Source organism: Chroicocephalus ridibundus, chromosome 3 (genome assembly GCF_963924245.1).
Source record: "Chroicocephalus ridibundus chromosome 3, bChrRid1.1, whole genome shotgun sequence".
NCBI classification, from domain to species: Eukaryota; Metazoa; Chordata; class Aves; order Charadriiformes; family Laridae; genus Chroicocephalus; species Chroicocephalus ridibundus.
Window position 1 is genome coordinate 21,218,019 of NC_086286.1, and position 23,498 is coordinate 21,241,516.

At 37.2% G+C, this 23,498-nt stretch overlaps 1 protein-coding gene across 7 annotated transcripts in view; it reads right to left on the minus strand.

Annotated features, from left to right (window-relative positions):
• The window catches only part of WDPCP (WD repeat containing planar cell polarity effector), a 156,115-nt gene that overhangs the window by 88,391 nt on the left and 44,226 nt on the right, over positions 1–23,498 (minus strand). For 5 of the 7 annotated variants that reach the window (XR_010070219.1, XM_063328347.1, XM_063328348.1 and 2 more), the window contains exons 3-8: positions 17,943–18,027; positions 16,384–16,428; positions 14,858–14,908; positions 12,270–12,340; positions 11,961–12,020; positions 2,919–3,033 (exon numbers count right to left, since the gene is read on the minus strand). Coding sequence is in view for 6 of the 7 variants with exons in the window: in XM_063328347.1 (XP_063184417.1) it covers positions 2,919–3,033; positions 11,961–12,020; positions 12,270–12,340; positions 14,858–14,908; positions 16,384–16,428; positions 17,943–18,003 (403 nt within the window). In the remaining variant the exon portion in view is untranslated. Of the gene's footprint in view, positions 1–2,918; positions 3,034–11,960; positions 12,021–12,269; positions 12,341–14,857; positions 14,909–16,383; positions 16,429–17,942; positions 18,028–23,498 lie in introns of those variants that run through there. The other 2 variants (XM_063328350.1, XM_063328352.1) reach the window with 2 other exon arrangements.

The following is a 23,498-nucleotide window of genomic DNA, read 5'->3' on the forward strand; positions in this document are numbered from 1 at the left end:
AGGCCGTTACATACAGGCTTATGCTTTAGAGGGTTTAGGAACTGGTTGGAAGGTTCACATGGGGCTACCCAAACAATACAGGTAACCAAGATGGAACAGACTCCCTTGGAGTCTGGAAAAGTGCAGTGGAATCCCCACTGTTATCCTGAGGGGGTGCTAAACCAAAAGAGTTCATTGTAAAACTGAACAACTAATTTGACAATGAAAATTAGTTAGACAATAGCATCTAGGATTTTTCCCAAGTGTTATCCAGTTATTCAAGCAGTGCCCGTAGGTAAAGAGATGTCTGAGAATGAAGTCAGTCATCAGGGTAACTAGTACCAGATTGGGTAACTAGTACCAGATCACTGAAGAACTGTTGATGAGAATCAGGTTTAAAGTGAAGCTGGCCAGCTGTTTTCAGAAACTAAACTCGTGAACTTCTGCTAAAAGGGAAATGTCAAGGAAAGTGGAACCGTATTTGAAAACAAACCACCAAAATCCTGAACCCTAAAAAAGAAAAAAAATGCATTTGTGACTAATATCCTAGATTGTTACATGTATTTTATATATCCTTAGGTAGATTGACAGTATAGTCTTGCATATAAGCAGTGCAAACCGGCTACTCAGCTTTGCTTTGATTTAGTCTGATTTACAACCAGTTTGATTTTCCCATAGTCATGTACTGGCATAGCTCTGAAGTATCTGGTATGCAAATGCTAAAGGGTACAGATTAAAGCCAAATAATTGCCTTTGAAATGTAACATTAGCACTACCTTTTAGGAAAAAAAAAAAAGAAATGGTGATAAAGTATTTGACAAGGTGAGTGAGAAGCTATAACTGAGATACTAAACACACACGAAAATTCAAAGCCACAGAGTACAGTATCCTCAATATGTACACAGTTAAAATATTTTGATACCCTCACAGATGTAGTTTACATTAAAGATGACCTACAGCACGCCTCAGATGCTTCTGAAATTTGTTTCAGCTGAAGGAAAGAAAGCAGGATTCGAGGATCCCTGTGCAGGTGTGAACGAGACCAGCAGTCGCCTGATTTTCAGTAGCCGTGGTTGTCTGGGGCAGGAAGACCTCAGTGCCGCAAAACAATTTAGAAAATAAGAACTACTATTTTCTTCTAGGAAAGCAATTTTTCTATAATTTCTAATTAAATTTATTTTTAAATTTTGCCTATAAATAATAGAAATCAGGACTTTATTAGAGGCAGGAGGATTATAAATGCAATCTTAATTCTGTATTTTGTGCACGTAATCTGACCTTTATTCCAAATGTTAAGAGGACATGCTACTGTGAGTTAGAATTACAACATTGCTTAAGTAAATTTGACAGATTGCAATCCTATCCATTTCTACATACATAGAATTGTTAAAATAAGAACTATTCTTTTTATACAGACTTCTTGTATTAAATATCAAATTTCTTTTGGCCAACTTTATAATCACAACCCTAATTCCAACCTAGATTTGGAAAGACATGCAATTATGTTGGATTAAAGCGAATTTATTCTAGGACAACATTATGTTGTGGTTTTCACATAAGGATAGTTCAGTATAAAAACTTGTATTTTGAACACTATTTGTGTGGGTAACAAAAAAACCCCCATATTTGCAATGACAGATATTGTGGGGTTTGCTTTTACTGAACAGAAGCAGTCCTGTTTTACCTTCAGACGTGGGTATCACCAAACAAGGAAGCTTAAGAAATGAAAGGCAAGATATGTATAATTTGATTATATATTATTTATTTATTTATTTAAAGACAGAGTATTCTAAATAACTTCTACAAACGCCTTCAATTTGGGTATAACCTTAGCTTCCGTGCTTTCCTACTTTTGTCACCTGAAATTATGAAATCGTCCTTCTGGAAACAGAGGGCAGAAAAATCTGAGATGGAATTAGTAATCTAGCAATTTCAGTGAAGCGTGAAAAAAAGGAGTCAAGACATTAAATGTTATTTTATACTCTCTGTAGTAGTTAGTTGATAAAAAAATGAGGTTAGGGTTATTTGTTTGGATACTAAAGATTGTAATAACACAGTTATATTAATGTTATTTTTCAAGATTAAACTACAATATATTGATAAGAATCAGAAGGATTGCAGCTTTGCAGCTGCAGCATTGCAGCTTTCTTACATAACCAGGCCAATATTCAATAGATGCCTGGGTATGGAAGAAAATAAATCATTAAAGATCAAAGCTAAATCTAGCATATATTCTTATTAAAAGGACATAATTTGGGTCTACTTTTTAAGAATTTGGAAGATACTGCACATGTAATTTGGCTCACACCGAAATTCCATATTTTTGATCATGCAGATGCCAAGATGCTGACACCTGGTTGGGTTCTCAGTGGAGCTCAATGTGCAGAGACACATTGAAAAAGCTACAGTTGTGCTATAAAGCTGTTGAAAACTGGTACATTTTCATAAGTTTTCTTCTTCATTAAACTAAAACTTAATTTTTAGCAGTCACTAGTTAATAAGAAAAGTCAGATTTTGGAAATCTAGAAAGTAAATCAGAACACCTCCATGTAACTAATGTTATCCAGCCTTTTCTAATAAGTAAATATTTTAATAATAGCTATCCCATGTAACTAATCAGTTGGCTGATGTTTGGTTCTGTCCCATTTTTCCACTAATGAAATAAACATGACAAGTTCAAATGTCATGTTCTCAGTGATTAAAATGTGTAAGAAACTGAATTTTAGAAACCCATTCAGTATTTGACAAGCCTGAAAACTTTGATGTTAAATATTATTCTTAAAGTGTTCTCAGTCCTGAGGGTTGTAACTATGGCTTTACATGCAATTACTTGTTGTGTTTGCAAGTCCCCAGTGGCAATAATTAGTCTACCTGTTGATATACTGTTTCTCTACTCTATTGTTAATGCAGGCAATTGATTTGCACGTGGGTGTAATTACCATCACTGATGGTGTCGGAGATGAGCTTCCCCACCAGGGTCCTGTCAATCACCGCTTTCTCCAGCTGTGGCCCAGAAAGGCTTAGGGACACCAATATACCTGAGTGAAAGAGGAGCTAAATCCAAATAGTGAGAAAACAAGACATCAAGAATCATTAATAAAGTGAAACGTTCCAAGGTACATATTAGCAGCTGTCCATTACGTAGCAATCTAATTTTCAAAATTACAAAAGAGACTTATCATTGATGTGAAGATGTCTTATAATGACTTTGAAAGCTTTTTCAATGAAAGGCAGAGGCGTAATATGACACTGGTACAGGAATTACAGTTGCTGAACACTTGAAGAAGATGTGTGCTAAGTCCCCAAATGTTGCAGAAAATGTATGGAATTAATTTGTTAAAAAGGGAGATCAAAATTCTGTCCTGAACAAGTAAAGGGATGACGCTGATCACTCCGTCATCCATGGACCATATAAAATAACTGTATAACCTGCATGAAAAAAAGCATATAAAGTTGGGCTTCATGTCATTTTATATTATTATCACAGATTACAACCAGCACCTTTTTGCAGTCCTTGTTATTTTTGATCATTCATCTATTCTTTAATTTAAATAACAGTGTTCTACCACAGTGATAAATCTGTATACTCCTTGGCATAAGGTTGTACATGTCTCTCTCAGAAAGCAGAAATTTAAACCATTGGACAGAATAGTCAGAGGCTTATTTCAGAGTTAACTGAATATTCCTGCCTAATTAATCTCAATTAAATGATACATATAATCTTGAAGGCTAAGTCACAGTACTTATCAGCTCCTTCTGATGCCGTATCTTGTATGAGAGAGAGAATGCTCAGTGGGAGGAGTCATGAAAACCAATTTTTTTTGCGTAATTAAATCATTACACCTAGTCATTTTCTGAATGTAACTATAACTGCAAAGAAATTCAGAAAATACAACCCATAAAGTTCCCTGCTCCATTGTGAGTTGACCTCACTTTACCAAGTTACTCCAGTAGTAGGAGTATACGAAAAGCTTTATTAGAGAGATATTGTTTCCTTAATAAGATGGTAAAAGATAAAGTCAGGGGTTTATAAAAAAAAAAATTCTGACCACATTAATTGTTTAACTCATTGCCATTTCTACAGAAACATTGATGTAAAAACAGCAGAAAAAATCACTACTGTGACTTTGATCTTCACAGGCAGTACTGAAAACACAAGTGTATTTTAATTCATTTTCCAGTGCCGCATCTGTTCCTGCAAGCTGCCAGGCTAGATGGCCTCAGCATGTTAAAGAACTTTCAGGTCAGCTCTCATTCCTGCTATATAGCAGCAGTTCCGAAGGACTCATTCTGGCAGCCAGGTTCATCTCCCTCTAACCAGTAAAAAAAAAAAAAAAAAATCGTTATTAGTTCAGCAGAGGCTATACCAGCCCTAAACTTGCTGAACCATCTTTTCTGCCAAAGGAATCCTCAGTGGAAAGACCGTTGCACAGATGTACAGAGGGCTCACCAAAGGGCAGAAATCTGGGACTCCAGCTTCTACCAAACAGCAAAATTTTAAAGAAATCACTGTGCTTTTAAAAAACTTCATACTAGAGAAATACTTGCTCTTGTAATAGAATTTGGCATAAAAATCCTGGTTTGTTTTATGCTAGAGCTGTGAGACAAACATGGTTGCAATATACTTTTTAGTACAACACACTGGTACATAAACTTCCTTGCAGTGAGATCTACTGGATTGCATAATAAAAAAAAAGTACTGGGGACAGGAATGTAGTGATCTAATTGAGCTTGCCTCTTGTGCTATGCTCTGCGCTCAATAATTTAGCTATGAAAATTCTCAGTTATACATATACATAATTATATATTACTAAGCTCTGTGCTCTCTGTAGCAGAGAACAGGACAGGCATGTTTAAATAAATTACCTTCTTGCCCTGACTAATATCTTTAACCAACATTTTTCCAATCTATCTTCCCGTCAATTCACAGTAGTTTAAAAAGAAATTCTAGCAATGTCTGAAATAGAAACAAAAAAATACCTGTGATGTGAAATGAATTTGTTAAGAACAAATGATCATTTCCCATCCTGCCAAAGTCTAATCATGCATTCGTCTGATAAATATATATAGTCAGTGTTTCAATATTGCCTGTCATGACAGATGTCCTTTAAGGTTTTGTCCTAGTAAAAATGTTAGACACAGTTACACTCATGCAGCTTTTATTACAATCTTTCAAAACTTCCATTTATCCTTATGTTGAAGTTAGATTAGATAAAATCACAATTTATTTCCAACTTGATAATGTTAAGCCCAGCAAGGTTTGACTACGGTTAGTTATAATTGTCCAAAGAACCTAGTTTAAAAAGTGAGGGTTGAAACCCAGAAGTTGACAAACTACATTGCAAGCAATGATCTAGCAAAATTACATAAATACTCTGGAAAGATCAGTTCTAAATTATTGAATGACTGCCAGAGAAGAGTAAAACACCCCAAATCCTTCAGTGTTATGTGCCAACAAGTGAGATGGTGCAGTCATGTAAACAAACTCTCCAACTTGTGTCTTCCACAAGACCTTTGCTTGGGAGCTGTGTTCTTCTCTCAGAAAACGTTAGTGTAACGGTACATTGCTCCCACACGTCTTTTCCTTGCAGGGAGTGAGAAGAGCATCCTGGAGTAAACCTGGGAGCATAGCCTAAGTGAACCAGAAGTCTGTCTGTAGCCTCTGGGTTTACCTGACAGAGTAGGGCTATATACCACCCACACGGGTAAAGAGGAGAGGCAAAACCCAGGAAAAAAAATGTGTATTGATCTATAGATGGTCATTGGTCTTGAACGACTGCATTATTGAAGGAGACCACATGCTTGCCATTCTGATGACATCAAAGATGTCCATCCAATATGCTGTATAGAGACATGCTTGCAAACTCTTGGCTTGAGAGCAACAAATAAGGTTAGGAATCTTTAACTCTTAAATGTTTCAGGGTGTAGAGAAGTTGTGGAGACCCCATCCCTGGAGGTCTTCAACACCAGGATGGATGGAGCTTTGAGCAACCTGGTCTAGTGGGAGGTGTCCCTGCCCATAGCAGGGGGGTTGGAACTAGATGGTCCTTAATGTCCCTTCCAACCTAAACCATTCTATGATTCTGTGAGTCTATGTTCATTTCCTGGTAATGACATAAATAACACCTGTTACAGAGTTAGAACAGACATCTATGAAAACCACTCCAGTGTACGATGACAAGACTTATAAATATAAAATGTTGTGCTAATGGGTGTGCTTTGCTTTAGAGTCACTAAACCCATGCTATTTATTTTCAATATTGCACAGATCTCTCTCTAAGCTATCAGTATGGCATGATAGAATGACAGAATGTAGGTAAAAAATAATATAATTTCCATGGCTCTTATTGTTTCTTACATTGCACTCCCTCCTCCTTTATTTTTACAGTATAACATTATTTCCCATTATTCTCCACAGAAGTTTGAGATATTTGGGTAAAACTTAAATTTTAATTTAACAAGTTTTTTCTATAATAACTTACCACGGTTGGTAATATACCTGTGCTCCACAAGTTTAAATCCTTCCCCCCTAGGAACTTTAGAGTCTAAATTTAAAAAGTAAATCAGAGACCTTACACACTATATGCCCAAGTAAGGTCAGTATTTCTTCCACCTCCCTTTAAAAATCCTTTGGATTAGAATGGGGGCTTTTCTAAAAATAGTTCTTTAAGTTTACCATGAATTACAAGCAGGTATTTAAATAAAGCAGGAAAGTGGCTGAGTCACCATCCCTGGAGGTATTTAAAAGACATGTAGATGCAGTGCTGAGGGACATGGGTTAGTGGTGGACTTGGCAATGTTAAGTTTACAGTAGGACTTGATGATCTTAAGGGTCTTTTCCAACCTAAATGATTCTTTGTTTCCATATTACCTTTAGTCAAAAATATTCTGTAAGACAGAAAATATTTATGTGTTGAAATTGAAACTTCACTATTTCAATTCCTTACTCACTGTAAGGAGTCTAGGCAAAGACTGTTACGTGGTAATAAGATTTAGGTGCTGTTATACATAAGCTTGCATAGTTAAGCTCCTATGTCGGTGGATGGGAGCAGTCCAATCATAAGCAGGAATGAATATGAAGCAAATGGGTAAGACTGCAAACTTGGCTTGAACAGAGATACACAGTGATCCAACTCCGAAAAATACTGCTCAAGGGAATTGCCCATTATTGCTAAAGAATAAAAGCAAATGTAAGAGGCATTCTTTACACAAGGCACGAAATCATTCCATCTGACAAATATCAAATTAGGGGAAAAAGCTCACAATAATGAAATACATGACACATTTGTCAGTATGAAGTACTGTGATGTGAAAAATAGAAATCACAAGAGTCAGCTTTAACAGTCTCAAGGTGTTCCTAAACAAAATCTGAAAGCATGACTTCATACCTACTGGAAGAATGGGCATAGCCTTTGTACTTGAACACAGTCTGAGCAAATCGTTTGGAGATCTGGTCATTCTACATGCTGGGAAGGAAGAGCCACTTAATTTCTGTCTTAATGAGGAGTTGACAGTGAAGACTTTGATAGAAGGAATTATGTACTTTCTGTGTCAAAAATGGTTCTCCAATGAGCAAGACAGACATAAGAAGGAGCAGAGGATACTTAGGGGAAGACTTAGCCCTTCCCTTACCCAATATCAAAGCTCTCCAATATGTATTTGAGTTACTTTTTCTTAAGCAAAGGACTTAAGTACAGGCTCACAACTTACAGACTTAAGAACTTAAGCATGTACTTAAGTCGATTCCTTTATCCTCGGAAGTCTTAGCCCTGACTCCTCATTCATGCCACTTAGCTGCTTATCAGCCCTTCTACCTAAAAAGATACCTGCAGAGCAAAGCCAGGATTTGCTTCTATCTGATTAAAATTGGAAGAGATGGAAAATATGCCTGTAAAAAATATTGCTGCAAACTGTTTTCCCTTAGACAGCCCAACCAACAAAGGAATATGCAAAAGGAGAAGAGAATTGCAAAGCACTTCTTGTTCAAGCAGGTTCCCAGGGTTTTTCCCCACCTCTTCATTCCAGATTGCTTTCTTAGCCACCCTACCGTAATTACTTTGTTGCATGCCTTATTACAGATGAAGTTATTGTTGTTACACGTTACTGTTTCACAATAATCAATGCTTTTGTACTTCTAGCTCCAAATCTCTAAAACCACACAACACATTAATGGCTGTGATCAAAAGCAACCAAAAGAATTTGAGGGCAGTGTTCCTCTTAGGAACTGGTGATGGATACTAGCTTCTCATGTATTCTAGCCAGAATGTCTTGATTTTGGTATCAGACGTGCCACTCTGTCACCACATATCTTGCTAAATCTGTTTGCTTATAGGCATTGTAGCTGATATAACAAGCCACGTCAGCAAATACTGCTACGCATCACAATTCAGAATCCAGTTCTCAGTATGTCAATGATGGTAAAATAAAAACCATTCATATACATATGTAAATTGCAACACAAATCAAGTTAAATCAAATCAAAGTAATTTAGCAAAGAATATATATAACTTCTTCATTAGCAGGTAACAGATATGATTCACAGCTAGTGCTTGGCTTTTATACAATAAAATAATTCAGTGTTGGCTTGTGTTTAATTCTACATCATAATGCAAATGTAAAACCAAAAAAAGTTGGAAATCATATGTTTTGGCTAGATATCATTAATTTTTTACCACCTTATATTGTAAAAGCAAACCTGAACCAATGGCATCATTTCATAGGATTGACTTCATGATTTTGTGGCAAAACTTAAAAGCATTCCAAAGAATTAGAGAAGGAGACCAAGAGGAAGGGAAGCAGCCAGAGCTGAGTTGAGTAAACTCAACAATATTGATAAAATTAATTCCTTAGATTATTATTTCTTGGCAGGGACAGCTAAGGAGTAAATTGTTTATTTAATTATAAACAATACAGTGGCATCTTGTAAAGACTACTTCTGTTTTTTTCCATCATCCTTCTTTTATGGTCTATTTACTTTCCTTTGACATCACCTAGCTGAAGATTACAGGATTATTTCAGCAAGTCATCACAGCTCATCAAAGTTGGGGTTCAGAAGTACCATAGAGAAATGGTGTGCATTCAGATCCTATTGGAACAAATAGGAACAGAGCTAAAGAAAAGACCTCAGTCCTTTAGGGCTCAACTAAGCTCTTTTAAATAGGAGAGCAAGCTCCTTGACAAAAATCCCCGTACAGTCTAGGTTATGTTTACATGAACTGGCACATCATCTATTTCAGAAGCGCTAAGCAGTACTAGAATGTATACTTAGGACTGCAAAAATAAGGGTCAATGGACAAGGAAGTAAATATGCAACTTCTAATTGTATAAAAAAAAGTAATAGGAGAAATTTTGATGCATAAAATGAAACATTAAGAAAGGCAGAAAGCTGGGCCAGCATTATAGTAGTTCTAGGCAAACTCATATAGAAGAGTCAATTTTGACAAATACATTCATACAAAGGACAAGATAATCCACATGCAAACTAAGTACATTTTTCATTGAGGCATATGCACGAAATCTAATTGGTCATTTGCACACCAACTGTTAACATGGCAGCACGCTCATTTTTAGCAGATGCATGTTTAAATTTATAGCCCCCAAGTTTTGCCTGTGGGCTACTTAAAAGCTGGAAGTGCTGAAGGAAGCAGTGAGGAATTAGGAATAGTGATGTTTAGGTTCCAGAAGGCACACTAGCAGCAGTCCTATGCTTATTTTTCACAAAATCTGAGGGAAATCATACTGCTCTTCTAAATTATAGTCTTGTTATCATTGTATCACCTTCCAGATTTTTTTTTTCTATTTGTCCTGTCTTGCTGAAGGTACAACAGCCATTGAGTTTTTGGATAGCACATTATTATTACAATACAAAGGGAACTCTTCCTGGCTCAGCTAAAGATATGGCACATGCAAACACATACACCATTTATTGAAAAATGTGATGGCTGTTGATTTAAATATTTTAACTGCTATAAAAGAATTTATTTGACATTGTTTTGCTACTAAGAAATAAAAAGCTAAAAAATAAAGATACTACAATTAAACCCTCTACTCAGATTTAGCCCAAATCATTGAAAATTACACAGTAATGGTAATTTACTACATGCTCTCCATGCTGTTTGTCTGGCATGTTGCTTTCTATTACACTTGGAAGTTAAAGCAAACATGGAGTCTTCTTTTTCCACTATCAGCTGCTCTAGTATCCATCCAAAATAGCATGTGAGTACAGTAGTGCTATGAACATAGATTGCACCATCATGTGATAAGCACTTTCTGCTGAAACAGTTAATTAGTCTCCTACTTAGAACTAAAAAATAAATGTACAACAGCTTTTCCAGAAGCTTCAGAACATTTGTATCAAAATGGAAGTGTCCAGATATTCCTGCAACATGTTCAAAGACAGATGAGAAGCAGAAAAACAAACTGTTTGTTTGACATAAAAATTGATAGAAGGCAGCTTTTGTGTTCTAGACTCTCCCAAATTATTAATTTTTCTCTGTTTTATTTTCATTTGTTGGAGAGATTATGTTTTCAGGAAGACAGAAAGTGGAATAACACAATTGTTTTGGCAGAACATTCTAAACCCTGCTGGAAACTTCAATTTTCAGACATTATTATATAAAAAAACCCCACCAACATTTTGTTTTGGGATTGAGAAAACAAAATCAGAACTTAAGGACAGAGAAATTACTTTGATTTTTATCTATAACTTTAACTCTGGCTATGTTATAAGCTATACTATCGCTTATACTCTGGCTACACAAGCCATCTAAAAAACCCTCAATTTATCAAGCTACCCTTCTACATGATTCAATCCAATATAGAGCCAGACCTAATACACCAAGATAAAAACATATATCTCTCTTCTTTCCCCATCTTATACAAGAATTAAAATTGGTTTTGTCTCATTTTTGTTTGTGTAAGCCTGAAACTGCTTAGAGGATGTTAAGTCAAAAAAAAAAAGTTTTATACAGAATTGATAGTCAACCAAAGGTGTTATATTATAAAGACAAGATGATCAAGTTTTCGCAAAAAGTTCACTGTTCCAGAGTATGTATTGGTAAGGAATGCGGGTGGATGCAGATAGATGGGAGGGGAAGGAAAATGATAGAGGGAGAATTGATGGGGAAAGCAAATGAAGCAGATGAATACACTCATGGCTAATTGACTCAGTATTACTTAACCAAATTCCTTCCCTAGTCAGAACAATAATAACAGAAAAAAATGAGTCACCTAAATTAGCATACAATTAATACTTAAATCAGCTCTAGAAGATTAACATTCACAGATATATAATATGTAATCTATATGGGAATGATACACATTTACTAGCGATAAGATCTGATACGCAAATGTATCTTAGACAATGATATCTTTATTATTGATAAAAAAAGACTAGCTATCCTACTGTTCTGTGTTAAAGAGGATGTGAAAAGCTATTTCTTGTATACAATATGTGGAACTTATATAGACAAAGGACACAGTTACATGTGTGCCACATGTCACAATATCTTTTGTTCCACAACTTGATTAATGATATAGTTGGTTTAGAGTTATAGCTTCCCTCCCATATTACACAAGCACAAAGTAAAAAGATTTGTGACAGACACGTCAATAATTAAGATATAAAAATGTAATGTAACATAGATTCCCGTCCTGTCTACATATTTTAACTGCTCCCTTAGCCTGCTATTTTGAGGTACAGAATGCTTTCACTTTCCCCAAATACTAATAATCTCACAGAATCAGGGCCCTTTAATGCAATTTTTCTTGTTGATAAAAAAGCAAATTTTTAGTTTGTAGCATCTATTTTGGGTTAGAAATTTAAATAAACACAATCTAAGTAATAAGAGCCCATACATTAAAAACAAAACAAAACAATGATTTTCAGCGTTAGTTAACATTTTATCACTATTGCATCAATCACTGAATGGCTGTTTGGCTCCACTGATTGAACATTGCAAGAGCTTGTCAAAACATTTTACCTGACAGATATGTTTGTTCTTCCATTTGCTCAGCAGACACTGACTGTTTTGCATTAAGTCCTAAAGGACAACAGAAAACAGAGAGTGGAGTTGGAGTACACATTGTCACTATCGGTTACCATTCTTCTGATTTTCAGGTTTATAGACGAAGCATGCCACACAAAGATGCAGCTGTTTTAGAACAGCCCGCCAGACAAAAGCACATTTATCATCACTGGGAGAGTTGGATCTTCATGAAAATTAAAGCTGTTGAAAGAGGTTTGAAAACCGGATTATATGTTGCTGTACTTGAAACTTTCTGAAACATACCTCTACCTCCTTGAGTGTATCTCGCAGTTTGTCTGGTCGCTTGTTTTTCAGCATCCAAGGATAATCTCGAGCTGGCAAATAAAAGTAAAAAAAAAAAAAAAAAAAGACAGAGAAATTTGTATATATAGGTGACTGCATATATATATGTGTGTATATATATATGTGTGCATGTGTACACAAACATACATTTATATATAATTAAAAAAAACGTTTTTCAAGTTGAGTTTCCTTTTCTATTGAAACACAAACCTAAGACTTCTAGGAGTTACCTTAAACGTAAAACTTGCCTATAATTGGAAGGAAACGGCTATGGTTTCTATTGGGTTGTATTGTCAAGTGATATCCTTTTGAAAGGCTCTGTCGCAGGAACAGTTAGCATGCAATATCCACACTGAGCATGACTTCACCATGGCAATTGTGTACAAAGCTCTCGGGATGTAATATCTTACCCAGCTGCTAAGCACTTGCAATGAGAAAGCATCTCACATTCACAGTATGTTAACTCAGATTTAAGTTATCAAATCCTAAACAGATACTATTCTTTTGAACTATCATTTCATTGCCTAATTTCAAAAAGCAGGCACTAACACGTCTGCAAAATATATATGCATATATATGGTATTAACGACAGGTAATTGTGAGTGTAATAACTTATTTTATGGAGTATAGTTATTTATAGGATTTGCTCTTGAAAATTTGGTCTGAAGAATCTGCACGTCAAGCAAACAAGAAACTGCATGACTGGTACAGTCCTTTAACAAATTTATTAATGTTCAGCAAACTATTGTGAAAATTATGGCCTAATACATTAATCTTGAAACCAGGAGGAAAGTTTCCTCTGGAGTTGCTAGTAATTGGCTTGTTTCATGGCTGAGAATCAGGCTCTAATAACTTGTGAAATTTCATCATTTAAAAGTGAGCAGTTTTCTGTTCGTAAGTATACAATAAAAGCCATGAGAAACTAGAACGCATTGTCTTTTTAAAATCTAGCCTATTTAAAGGAAACCTGATGAAAAGTTTTGAGCTCCAAGCTGTCAGTTTGTATGCCAACTTCCAGACTGAATGACTTAACAGTTGTGTTTAAACCTCCCTGCAAAAAGGAGCTTACAATAGAAGTGCTACAGAGTGAAAAAATGAAGGATTTCATATATCAACAAAAGAGCACACCAACATACAACTTCTCTTTGTATTTTATTGGACTGAAGCCAGCGTTGGTGGAACTGTTATGATAATATTAATTAGGCATGTAAGATCACATTTTCAATGGATGCCTTCGTAAATACTGGAATATTTATCCCCATATGCAAAATGGGAAATTGCCTGTACAGATACCAAACTATATATACAAATCAGCAGCTGTGAATAAAGTTACCCAGTGCTCCTCTTGAAGAAATGCGCTATGCAGTGCTTTCTGCCTAGGCCACCCCTATATTTACAGCAACAAGGTACAGTAGCTTGTGTTCCTTTTGCAGGTCACGCGTATAAAATTTAACAGCTGGGGCTTCTGTACCACCGGGTTTATCTGGGCCTGCTTCGCTTTTCAAACAGGTAGCCTGTTTTATAATAATAGCCTGTAAGATAATGCTACGCGGAGCACAAGGGATGTAAATCCATTATGGTCCTCCCTACTTCTAACCCTTTCTCACCTCCCCACCTTTAGAGAGCTGTATTGATTCCGGCTGACATGCACCCTCCGCAGCAGGTGTAGATTTACCACACGGCTGCGTGCACCTTTATACCCATTCCCAGTGGGGCTTCCACCTCCTCCAAACATTGCAAATAACTTATCCTTCTGGAACCCTTTTTTTTGCCTTCCCAACGCGCACACAATTCCATGTGAATTTTCATTATGATAAGATAAAGTGTTAAGGCAATTCTTACAGCATACATACTACTTTGTGAAGTCGTCTAAAAATCAATTAGATTTTTCAGAGTCGTCATGTAATAATGTTTGAACATTAATGAATGCTCTGAGCAATAATAACTATGCAGGAGTTGTAAAACTTGAACTGAAGAAAAGTTTTACTTAAATAAAAGTCTTTAACTGTCACAGTACTGCTGTGTGATAGCATAAACCGATACTGCTTTTAAACAGATAATACAGGAACAGTGTAAGTGTTTCAAAGCTAAAAGCGTTCTATGAAGGCAACTGATTATTAACCTGGAATTTGATTTTGGCTGAAAGTATTTTAGTATAATTTTCAGTTTTGAGGCAGTAGGTATTTCATTTCAAGAGCTGCTTGGGAAAATGTTTATTGCTCATCTGCTGGGTAAATTTTATAAGGAAAAATCTGGATTGTAGTTGTTTTTGGGATTCCTCGTGACAATGGATTTGAGAAGCAATACACACTACCTTGCTTAGTGACAGGGGCGTAAAAAAACAGTTTGCAAATATACCAGGAAGAAATAATTAAAACTTCTCAATTGTTTTGTACTGCGTAGTTCTGTGACTGTCTGCTTTAGATGGCATGTGCAGAAAGTCACATTGGAAGCAGTCTGAGGTTATTTTAATTCTTCTCCAGGGGCATCACCAATCCAAATCAATAATTTGGTCTTATTGTAACAAGAAACTCAGAAAATGTTCTTACATTCTCCTAGCTTTTGCTTCTCTTCTAAGTAACCATGCTTCATCTGTGATGCTAAGGGAAAGAAAGGATGAAAAGATGAATAATAATCCTCACGACTGCTGTCAGCAAATATTAATAATAGGGAGAAGATTCATACGGTTTGATAAAACACAGAAATTTACAAAAAATTAAGACAGCCCCGATATTTTCACCTCGTAAGGCAGATATCTTAAATTTGCAGTGAAAGGAAGGCTCATGCAGCCCAACAGGTGGGCCAGCATTAGTGAGCCTGCAATCTCATCAGATAGTGAAGTGAGCTGCAAGCGAGGCCAGAAGCGAAGCTGAGTCGGTCTGTCAGCAGAGCCACAGAGACGGCATGGTACCCATGAAACGCAGCCCAGGGGACGCCCGCACAAGCTCCAACCTGGCCGCAGAGAGGAAGCAACTCTAGCCCGGCCGACCTTTTGGCCCCTTGTGAAACTTCGAGGATTAAGAGGATTAATCAGATAAAGAAAATGGATCGTTCGCTCTAAAATGGCCATTTCAGAGACCAGGTAGGGATGCAGGAGGCCGGGGCTGGCGCTCCCGTGCGTTCGCAATGCCCTCTGCTGGGATGCCAGCAAACACCGAGCCACCGCGGGGACTCCCTGCCCCTGCATCCCTGCCCCAGACTGCATCCCTGCTCCTGCATTTCTGTCCCTCCATCCCTGCCCCTGGGCTGCATCCCTGCTCCTGCATTTCTGTCCCTCCATCCCTGCCCCTGCATTTCTGTCCCTCCATCCCTGGCCCCCGGCTGCATCCCTGGCCCCCGGCTGCATCCCTGGCTCCTGCATTTCTGTCCCTCCATCCCTGCCCCGGGCAGCATCCCTACCCCTACATCCCTGCTCCAGGCTGCATCCCTGGCCCCGGCTGCATGCCCCTCTCAGCAGGGAATTCTGCAGCAGGGAAAAGGGTCGATTAAGTATAATTTAAAATATAAAAATTTAAAGTATAAAAACCCACTGAGGCTTCTAATGACATAAAGGTTGTTTTCTAACCCCAGAGTGTAACCCAAGGAGTGTAGTGATTGCACGAGGGGTAACAGTTTTAAACTGGAAGTGGGGAGATTTAGATTGGATATCAGGAAGAAATTCTTGACTGTGAGGGCGGTGAGACACTGGCCCAGGTTGCCCAGAGAAGCTGTGGCTGCCCCATCCCTGGAGGTGTTCAAGGCCAGGCTGGATGGGGCTTTGAGCAGCCTGGTCTGGTGGGAGGTGTCCCTGCCCATGGCAGGGGGGCTGGAACTGGATGGTCTTTAAGGTCCCCCAAACCATTCTGTGATTCTATGATTCTATATTTTTCAATTTATTTCTTCTGTGGAATAAAAGGCTTTTAAATACTCTGACATAACTTGGGAGAGAAAATATCTTTCTATGTTTCCTTACTCTATAGAAATACAGAGGCATATATTAACAAGAAATTCAAAGTTCCATTTTTCAGAGCAAGCAGTCAGTGACAAAAATTGACTATCTGGAAGTTAGTTTTAGTTACGGTTATTCATATTTTACCTGATTCTTTCTTGTCATGGTACTGGTGGATCCCAATATCTTCATCTATACAATTGAATGTAAATATGTTTAATTACGGATGTGGCACTGGAAACAAAACACAACTTAGCAAGCAAAGTTCAGCATCTCAATTTTTGCTAGCTAGAGCAGCACACTAGGTATTAAAACACAAGCGACAGTGGAAAAACTACAGCATATAATCTGAGTACTGGTAGGACTTTCAAGAACCAGCAAGCAAGGGCTGAAGGAGAATGTGACAGGTCCTTACATTTATTTGGAGCTGTCGTTTCCGTCACATACACTTTGATTCTCTTCCAGCTGCCAATACGCAAAAATATTTTTACCACTTCCCTAATCAGCATCTTTTGTCTTCTTTCACAAGGAAAGATAAGGATCATGGTGAAAAGTGTACCTTAGAATAACTTAAAATGTTTTCTGATGACTGACACAGCTGACCTAGAGACAAGAGGATTTTTTTTTAAGATTCATGAACTCATAAAGCTCCCCTTTCAATCTGTAGGTATTTCTGTCTACCTGGCTCCCCTGGTAAAGATTTTTGGATGTTTCAGGTACAGTGGGACTGCAAGCCACACCAAACAGTTCCTGCAATGGCAGGCAGCTTTTTAAACAAGACAGCAGTCTTCTGCCTCAGAATTTTAGAATGAGGTCTGTAGGCAATGAATAAATGGACAGAGAGGAAGCCAGAAGGTCAAAGGCGTAAAATAGGCACAGTAGGCGACAGTACACCTTTACTTACAATAAATCACAACTATGTGTTTATCTAAGCCATCAGACTCTTCTATGAAATACAGCTTTTGACTTTTCTTGTTGTTACAGGGCAGTTCTCACACAAAGATGGGATGCCAACAAATATTGAGACATATTTGAATAATAACATTCAACTGAATATTCGTTCATATTCAGTTGAATTGTCAATAACATTCAAAATAATATTTCAAAAGAACTATTGGACACTACAATTGGGATGAAGTGTCATAAATAGTATTTTTGTACGGTCCACTTATAAACCAGTGAGGTTTTTTTTAGTATTTTAGCAATAGCAAGGCAAGATAAAGGCAGGTAATTTCTACGTGGCTAGTAATTAGTCATGTGTCTCCTGAAACAATCATTTAATAAGATAAATATATCCTTGTAGGTATAAAATTTCAAGTAATCATGCAAATTAGCCAGAACATGCAGTAATTTCTTATTTTCATGCTATGTACAAATCACAATGCCTCCACAAATCACTTGAAAATAGATCTTCATTCACTCAAACTAGCCATTAAACTGAAGCTTACAGTCAAGTAGGGCATAGCTTCCTAAAAAGGAAAAGGCATCCAATTAAATGCAATCTTAACATTTTTTACTGGAAAGGATGCTCCAGTTCTATGATGAGATAAGCAAAGAAGCTGACCAAGTTCAAACATTGTATTGCTGCCTAATTTTCTTTCTCCTAAGTATAAACCCCACTTCATTTGGGTATTCAGAATTTTGTATCAGTGTACTATTCATGCACAAGCTCTGCTGTTTCGTTTCAGTAACAGGTAACAGCTCACCTCTAATATGTAAGTTAGTCTTCAAAGACCACAGAAACATCTCAGTCAGGCAGAAAGACATCTGGTGGCAGATGGAGCCTCAGCACTATCAAAAGAAGGAAAGAAACTCCATGAGCAAATTAATTACCCTCTGTTACCACTGAAACTGCAAGTATTTTGGAAACTAAGTGCTAGGAGAACATAGCACCAATGATATTTTCTTATATTTAAGTTGTAGTTTTCGACCGCAATAAAATGAATAATGCATCGGGAAGAACAGGATAAGAAATGCATATATATGTCTATATATACATCATACACAGAGACAAATCAACATTTGTTTAAATTTACAGCTGCTCTCACTAAAGTAAATAACTTTGTGCTTGATGCCTCTCCTACACATATGATCTATTTTTACTGTATGGTTATTACCTTGACACATGCAAAAGTGAAGCCAATACTTAAAGATCTGGTTCAGGGAGAATTTGACTTTTAGGCCAATTTTTTTAAACAATGTATATTGTAAAGTGTCAATATAGTCAAGAAACAGTTTTGAATGGATGATATTTGTAGACATTCGTTATAGCCCTAAATACGAAAAATGATACCTTTCTAAATAAAAAAGAGCACTTACATTAAATCAGTTAAAAGTGACAAAACAACAGATGTGACGCATATAAAATATGTAAGTTGAAATATTAGGTACATTGACTACAGTTGTAAAATGTTTACCGCGTTTTTTTGAATAATCCATCTGAATATTCCCACAACAGGATGCTTTGTGTTTCCAAGGAACATTGGGAACACAGCAACCAACAGACTTCCCTGAGTAATTTCCTGTGGTGCTGTAATTGTAAATGGGCCATCAGACCAATTACTTTCACTTCTTTCGCTAAACCCAAGAATCCACTGAAAGCTGGACTGGAAAGGGGAGTTTACACAAATACAGCACGCTTAAGAGCCACTGTTGGTGTAGTACTGTACTTGAACTTTTTTTTCTTTTTTGAAGTGGACTCTTCATTTCCTTTCCATTAGTGCCACCTAGATAATGAATCAATTACGAGATGATTGCAGAATTCCTATCACATAGAGTATCAGATGTTTATGTCAAGAGTCCTGTGATGAAAAATATGTGCAAGAATCTCAGGTAGCATCAGGAAGCTATCATAGTCCCAGCAGAGCCATGAGACCTTGAGGTATTATCACTCAAGCTAATATGTATGTTTTGATGCACTGCCTAATCCACTGAAATAGCACCAAGTGGAAATAGCATTTTCTTTACACTGATCCCCAAATGTACAAAAAGTCTTGCTGACTTACTAAATCCCATAGTTCTATCAAAAAAGAGCGCAAAAAATAAAAGCTCACAACACACGTCTAGTAAATGGAATATACTTTCATCTTGGGCGAGAATGAGATTTAGAAAAAAACGCAAGATTAGTAGCGTGGTGGCCTGTTCAATGTGGGAACCATTTTTGGTATAAATATGGATGAGGGCAGCCCCTCATTTTCCATGTGGACTACAGTAAAAGGAGATTGTACGTTATAATTTTCTTATTTGTTTTCTCTTTTTTTTCCTTTCTTACTTTAGCAAGTGAAACAAAACTTGCATTCCCCAAGGCCCAGAGATCCTGGATCAGAATCTCTCATTAATAGGAAGTCATCGAATTGAGTGAACTTCTCAAAATCCTATCATGCTTTGACTAAAAAAAAACAACCCACAAATCTTTGATTGGCAGATGATCTCTTCAGCTGGAGAGAAGGCATATGTACCCAGAAGACAAGGTGAGACTAGGAGACTTTGGCACAACAAATAATCTAACAAAAATTCCCCAAATTACTCCAAATTTTTGTCCTCATGTTGAATATAAAGCTATTCCATACCGTTTAATCCTGCTGTGTCCCTTCCGCACTGACAGATCACACTTTCAAGTCCTTACTTTTTCACTGAGTGTCAGAGACATGGAGGCAACTTTCCAAAAAACAGAAGGAAGCTTTCAAATTAGCACTGAATACCCAGTATCCAAGACATGTACTCTTAAAAATTTACCGTCAAAGATGAGAAAAAAAGAAATTTTGTAAGGAAATGTTAAAAAACCAAAGCCTTCTAAAGAACTGCATTTCAGTTCTGCACTGGATAATCTAGATGATGCAAAATTCTCCACGTACCTAAAAAGGTAAAAGATTTTGTCAATTATTCTAATCTTGATTTAGCTTTTTGCTTCTCCCTTTCTTTGGGCTCTTGAGCACCCACAAAACAGCTAATTATTTGAATGCTTGTTACTCTTGTGGCAGTGAAAACGGCCATCTCTCCCCAAAATACTGATCCAGTCTAACAATGTTCTAATCTGAAATACCTTCAGTTTAGTTACACTCAATAGGAAAAAAAAAATAAAAAATAATTTGCTCCTGTAACAAAATATGGCATTGTAAAGTCTGAATATTTTGTTCAGAGGAACTAGTCTTTTTTGAGTTCCTTTTGAAGGAATACGCAGCAACTTTCAGAATTATGCAACTACATCTCACCATTTACCACATCATCATATTCCAGCACAATGTGGATGAAGATGATGACAACAAAGGGATCTTTCTGTCTTCAAAAAGTGCTTATCAGAATTTACAATGTTCCTTTAACTACATGAGCTGGGTCCTGCTATTGCAAAGAAGCAGGTATGAAAAAATACAAAAATTCCTCACATTGAGCTTTAAGGACTTTGTGTCCCGTGTCCCGTCCTCCCCCGGCCCCCCATTTAAAATTGAGTAGGGTTTTGGAAAAATGGGATAAAATAACTCTATTGTTAAGGTAAAACTGGAATTCAATTTAATAGCTCGTTCTTTTTCTGGCTCACGCTACACTGACTGTCTGCTTTCTCAATATTTCCACAAACAATAGGCAGGGATATTTTGGTGGTTGCAAAAGCTTACTGACAAATGGAGATGTTCTGCAATGGTTAGCCTGCTCCAGTATCTCTGTTAGGAATGCTTTGTTTAAAAAAAATCCTCAGTTTAGTAAATCTTTGTTTAACCACTGATACAGAAAATAACCATCTGGCCACTTCCTAACATCAACAAATGCTGAAATTGTTATCTAGAGTCCACTCTGACACCTTCACAGCTTTGCCACGGCTGCTGTCATGACAAATAATTAGGAACTATACACTGCATGAGTGATTCAGGGCACTGATATTGTATTTCTCCTCTTTCCATACAGTTGCCTGGCAGAGAGGGGTAATGCCCAGCTTCCCAGGCAAGTGCATCCCAAAAACATGGACCTCTAGGTTGTTAGGAGCAACCTAGAGCTAGAGAACAGGAAATGCTGATTACAACAGACCATCTGAACTTCGGAGTTTACGGGCCAGAGGCGTGGCTCAGTGTCACAACACTATCCCAAGTGCCTCTCTAAGAGTAAATCCTGTAACTGCCAGGCTCCAGGATGACCATCTGCCTATACCATTGAAGGTGGGCCAATGTGCTCCCAGAAATCTCGTGAAATACTTCCTATTTCCTTCACTAGAAATACTGAAGGAGTGATAAACAAGGGGGATCCCCTCCAAATATCGCTGTAGTTTGGAAGACACTCCTAGGAGCAGAAACAAGGTAAAATAAAGAGCTAGTCAGAAAGCACGTACCTCTATGCCACAGCAAAGTTACAAAGCTACCACAATAACATGTACATATACCACATGAGGTGCTTCAGATGTAGGTTTGGGCAGATGTTATAGGACAAAAGGCCTAAATAAAAGAAAATGCTGCAGAATCCACTTTCACAACTCACGCAGTATCAGACTTTCTTGGCAAAAAATACTATACCAGGAATTATTTTATAAGAATCAGCACAGGCCACCTTTTGTTTTCTCCTACTCCAGACTGTTTTCATGTTCTACGGGTCTAGTTTTATTCAGAAAAAAATGGAAAATACAATAGCCACAATGGACTCTAATGCAGAAAAATACGTATTTTTTTCGTCTGACTTCAGATTAATTACACAATAGCTCTACTGACTACAGATTTCAGAACAGATTACCCTTCGATCTTAGCTCTTCCTCCAGACCTCCACTGTTAGCATCCTGTCTGTGGCATCACTACAGCTCATTCACAATGTCTGATTTGTAACTCAGGCACCAAATGTTCAACAAACAAGGTAAGTCATCAAGTCATCCTACAACTTACTCTATGTTTCTGTGATATAATATTTGGAGCAGAAATCATTGTCTGTTTTTTCTTCCTCTTCACGACCAATTTCTCCTTCACCAAGGAGAGAAACTCCCTGCAGCACAGATATGATCCAGAAATGTAATATTTTACTCTGTAAGATAAAGTTTAGATCAAACTATGTGCATTAGATCAGTAGCTACTTGTTGTATGCTTTAAGCTGATACAACAATTTCTTTGTGTAAAGCACGTAAAATAAAATTTTAAACATACTTTTACATTTTTAGCTATATCAATTATTAATTGAAAAATATACCAGTAGAAATTTTTCACAGTCACATTCCCATAGATAATAATTGCAAAATATTCTCCCAATCTTACAAGATAGAGTTCCATTTTTTACAGTTGTATGAAGCCATAGCCTATTTGATATAAAAAAGTTAGTAAAATAATGAGAATTTGTAAAACTTCATTTTGTATTCTAGCATTAAGCAGAAACAATCCAGATTCTTCCTTCACATCTACAATTTATTCCACCAAAAGTCAGCAGCACAGCAATTAAAGGAAACTGCTGAATTTATATATGTATATTAATAGTTTTAATTTGGTTTCTTAAGAAAATGATGCTTGATGCTGTGTGCCAGTCGAAACTTCTAAATTTTTTAATCCATTGGTCAGGCTAAATATAATCTGATTTGTTTATTCTCAAAAATAAGTAATTCCTGCAAACGCTGTGCAAATCTAGAGGTGGGCAGAAGGAAAGATTGTCTCAGTACCAGAACTGAGGGACACGTAGGGATAGCAAAGGCCTTAATCACTTCTCTTGGTTAAATCTGTAGATCTAGCCTAGTTGGAGCATGGTGTTTCTTGCTAAACTGGAATATCTAACCAAGGGGGTATAGCCCATGGAAGACAGTGGTGGCATGGTGGCCATAAGCACTGCAAACATGGGGAAAAACTGGACAGGAGTGGGGAGAGAACTGGTGGCAGGTTGTAGGGAAAAGTGGAGGGGGTTTGAGTCTGCAGTGGATGGGGGAAAGGGTGCAGATGCGAGGACTGTGTGCAAATATTGTAGATTCTGGCTACACCACTACTGCATGAGACAAGCACAAAGCACACGTCAGCTGGGCAGGGGGAGACCATTGGAAAATCTTGGTTCTGTTACTTGGTGAATGAATTGCCATACAGACATTGCCAAACGTACTTGTTTCTCACTAATCGACACAAGAGAGTAAGCAGGCTACTTCTCATTTGGGACACTGGCCCAAATGGTTAGAGCAAATAATGCACATAGGTATGTGTGGATAGTTTCTGGCTTCCTCCTGTGTAGAAATCTAGTGACTATAGGAGTCTGATCAGGTGTTAAGGCCTTGGCTCAATAGGTCCATTGGTAAGATCAGCTCTGAATTTTTAGCCACAACACTT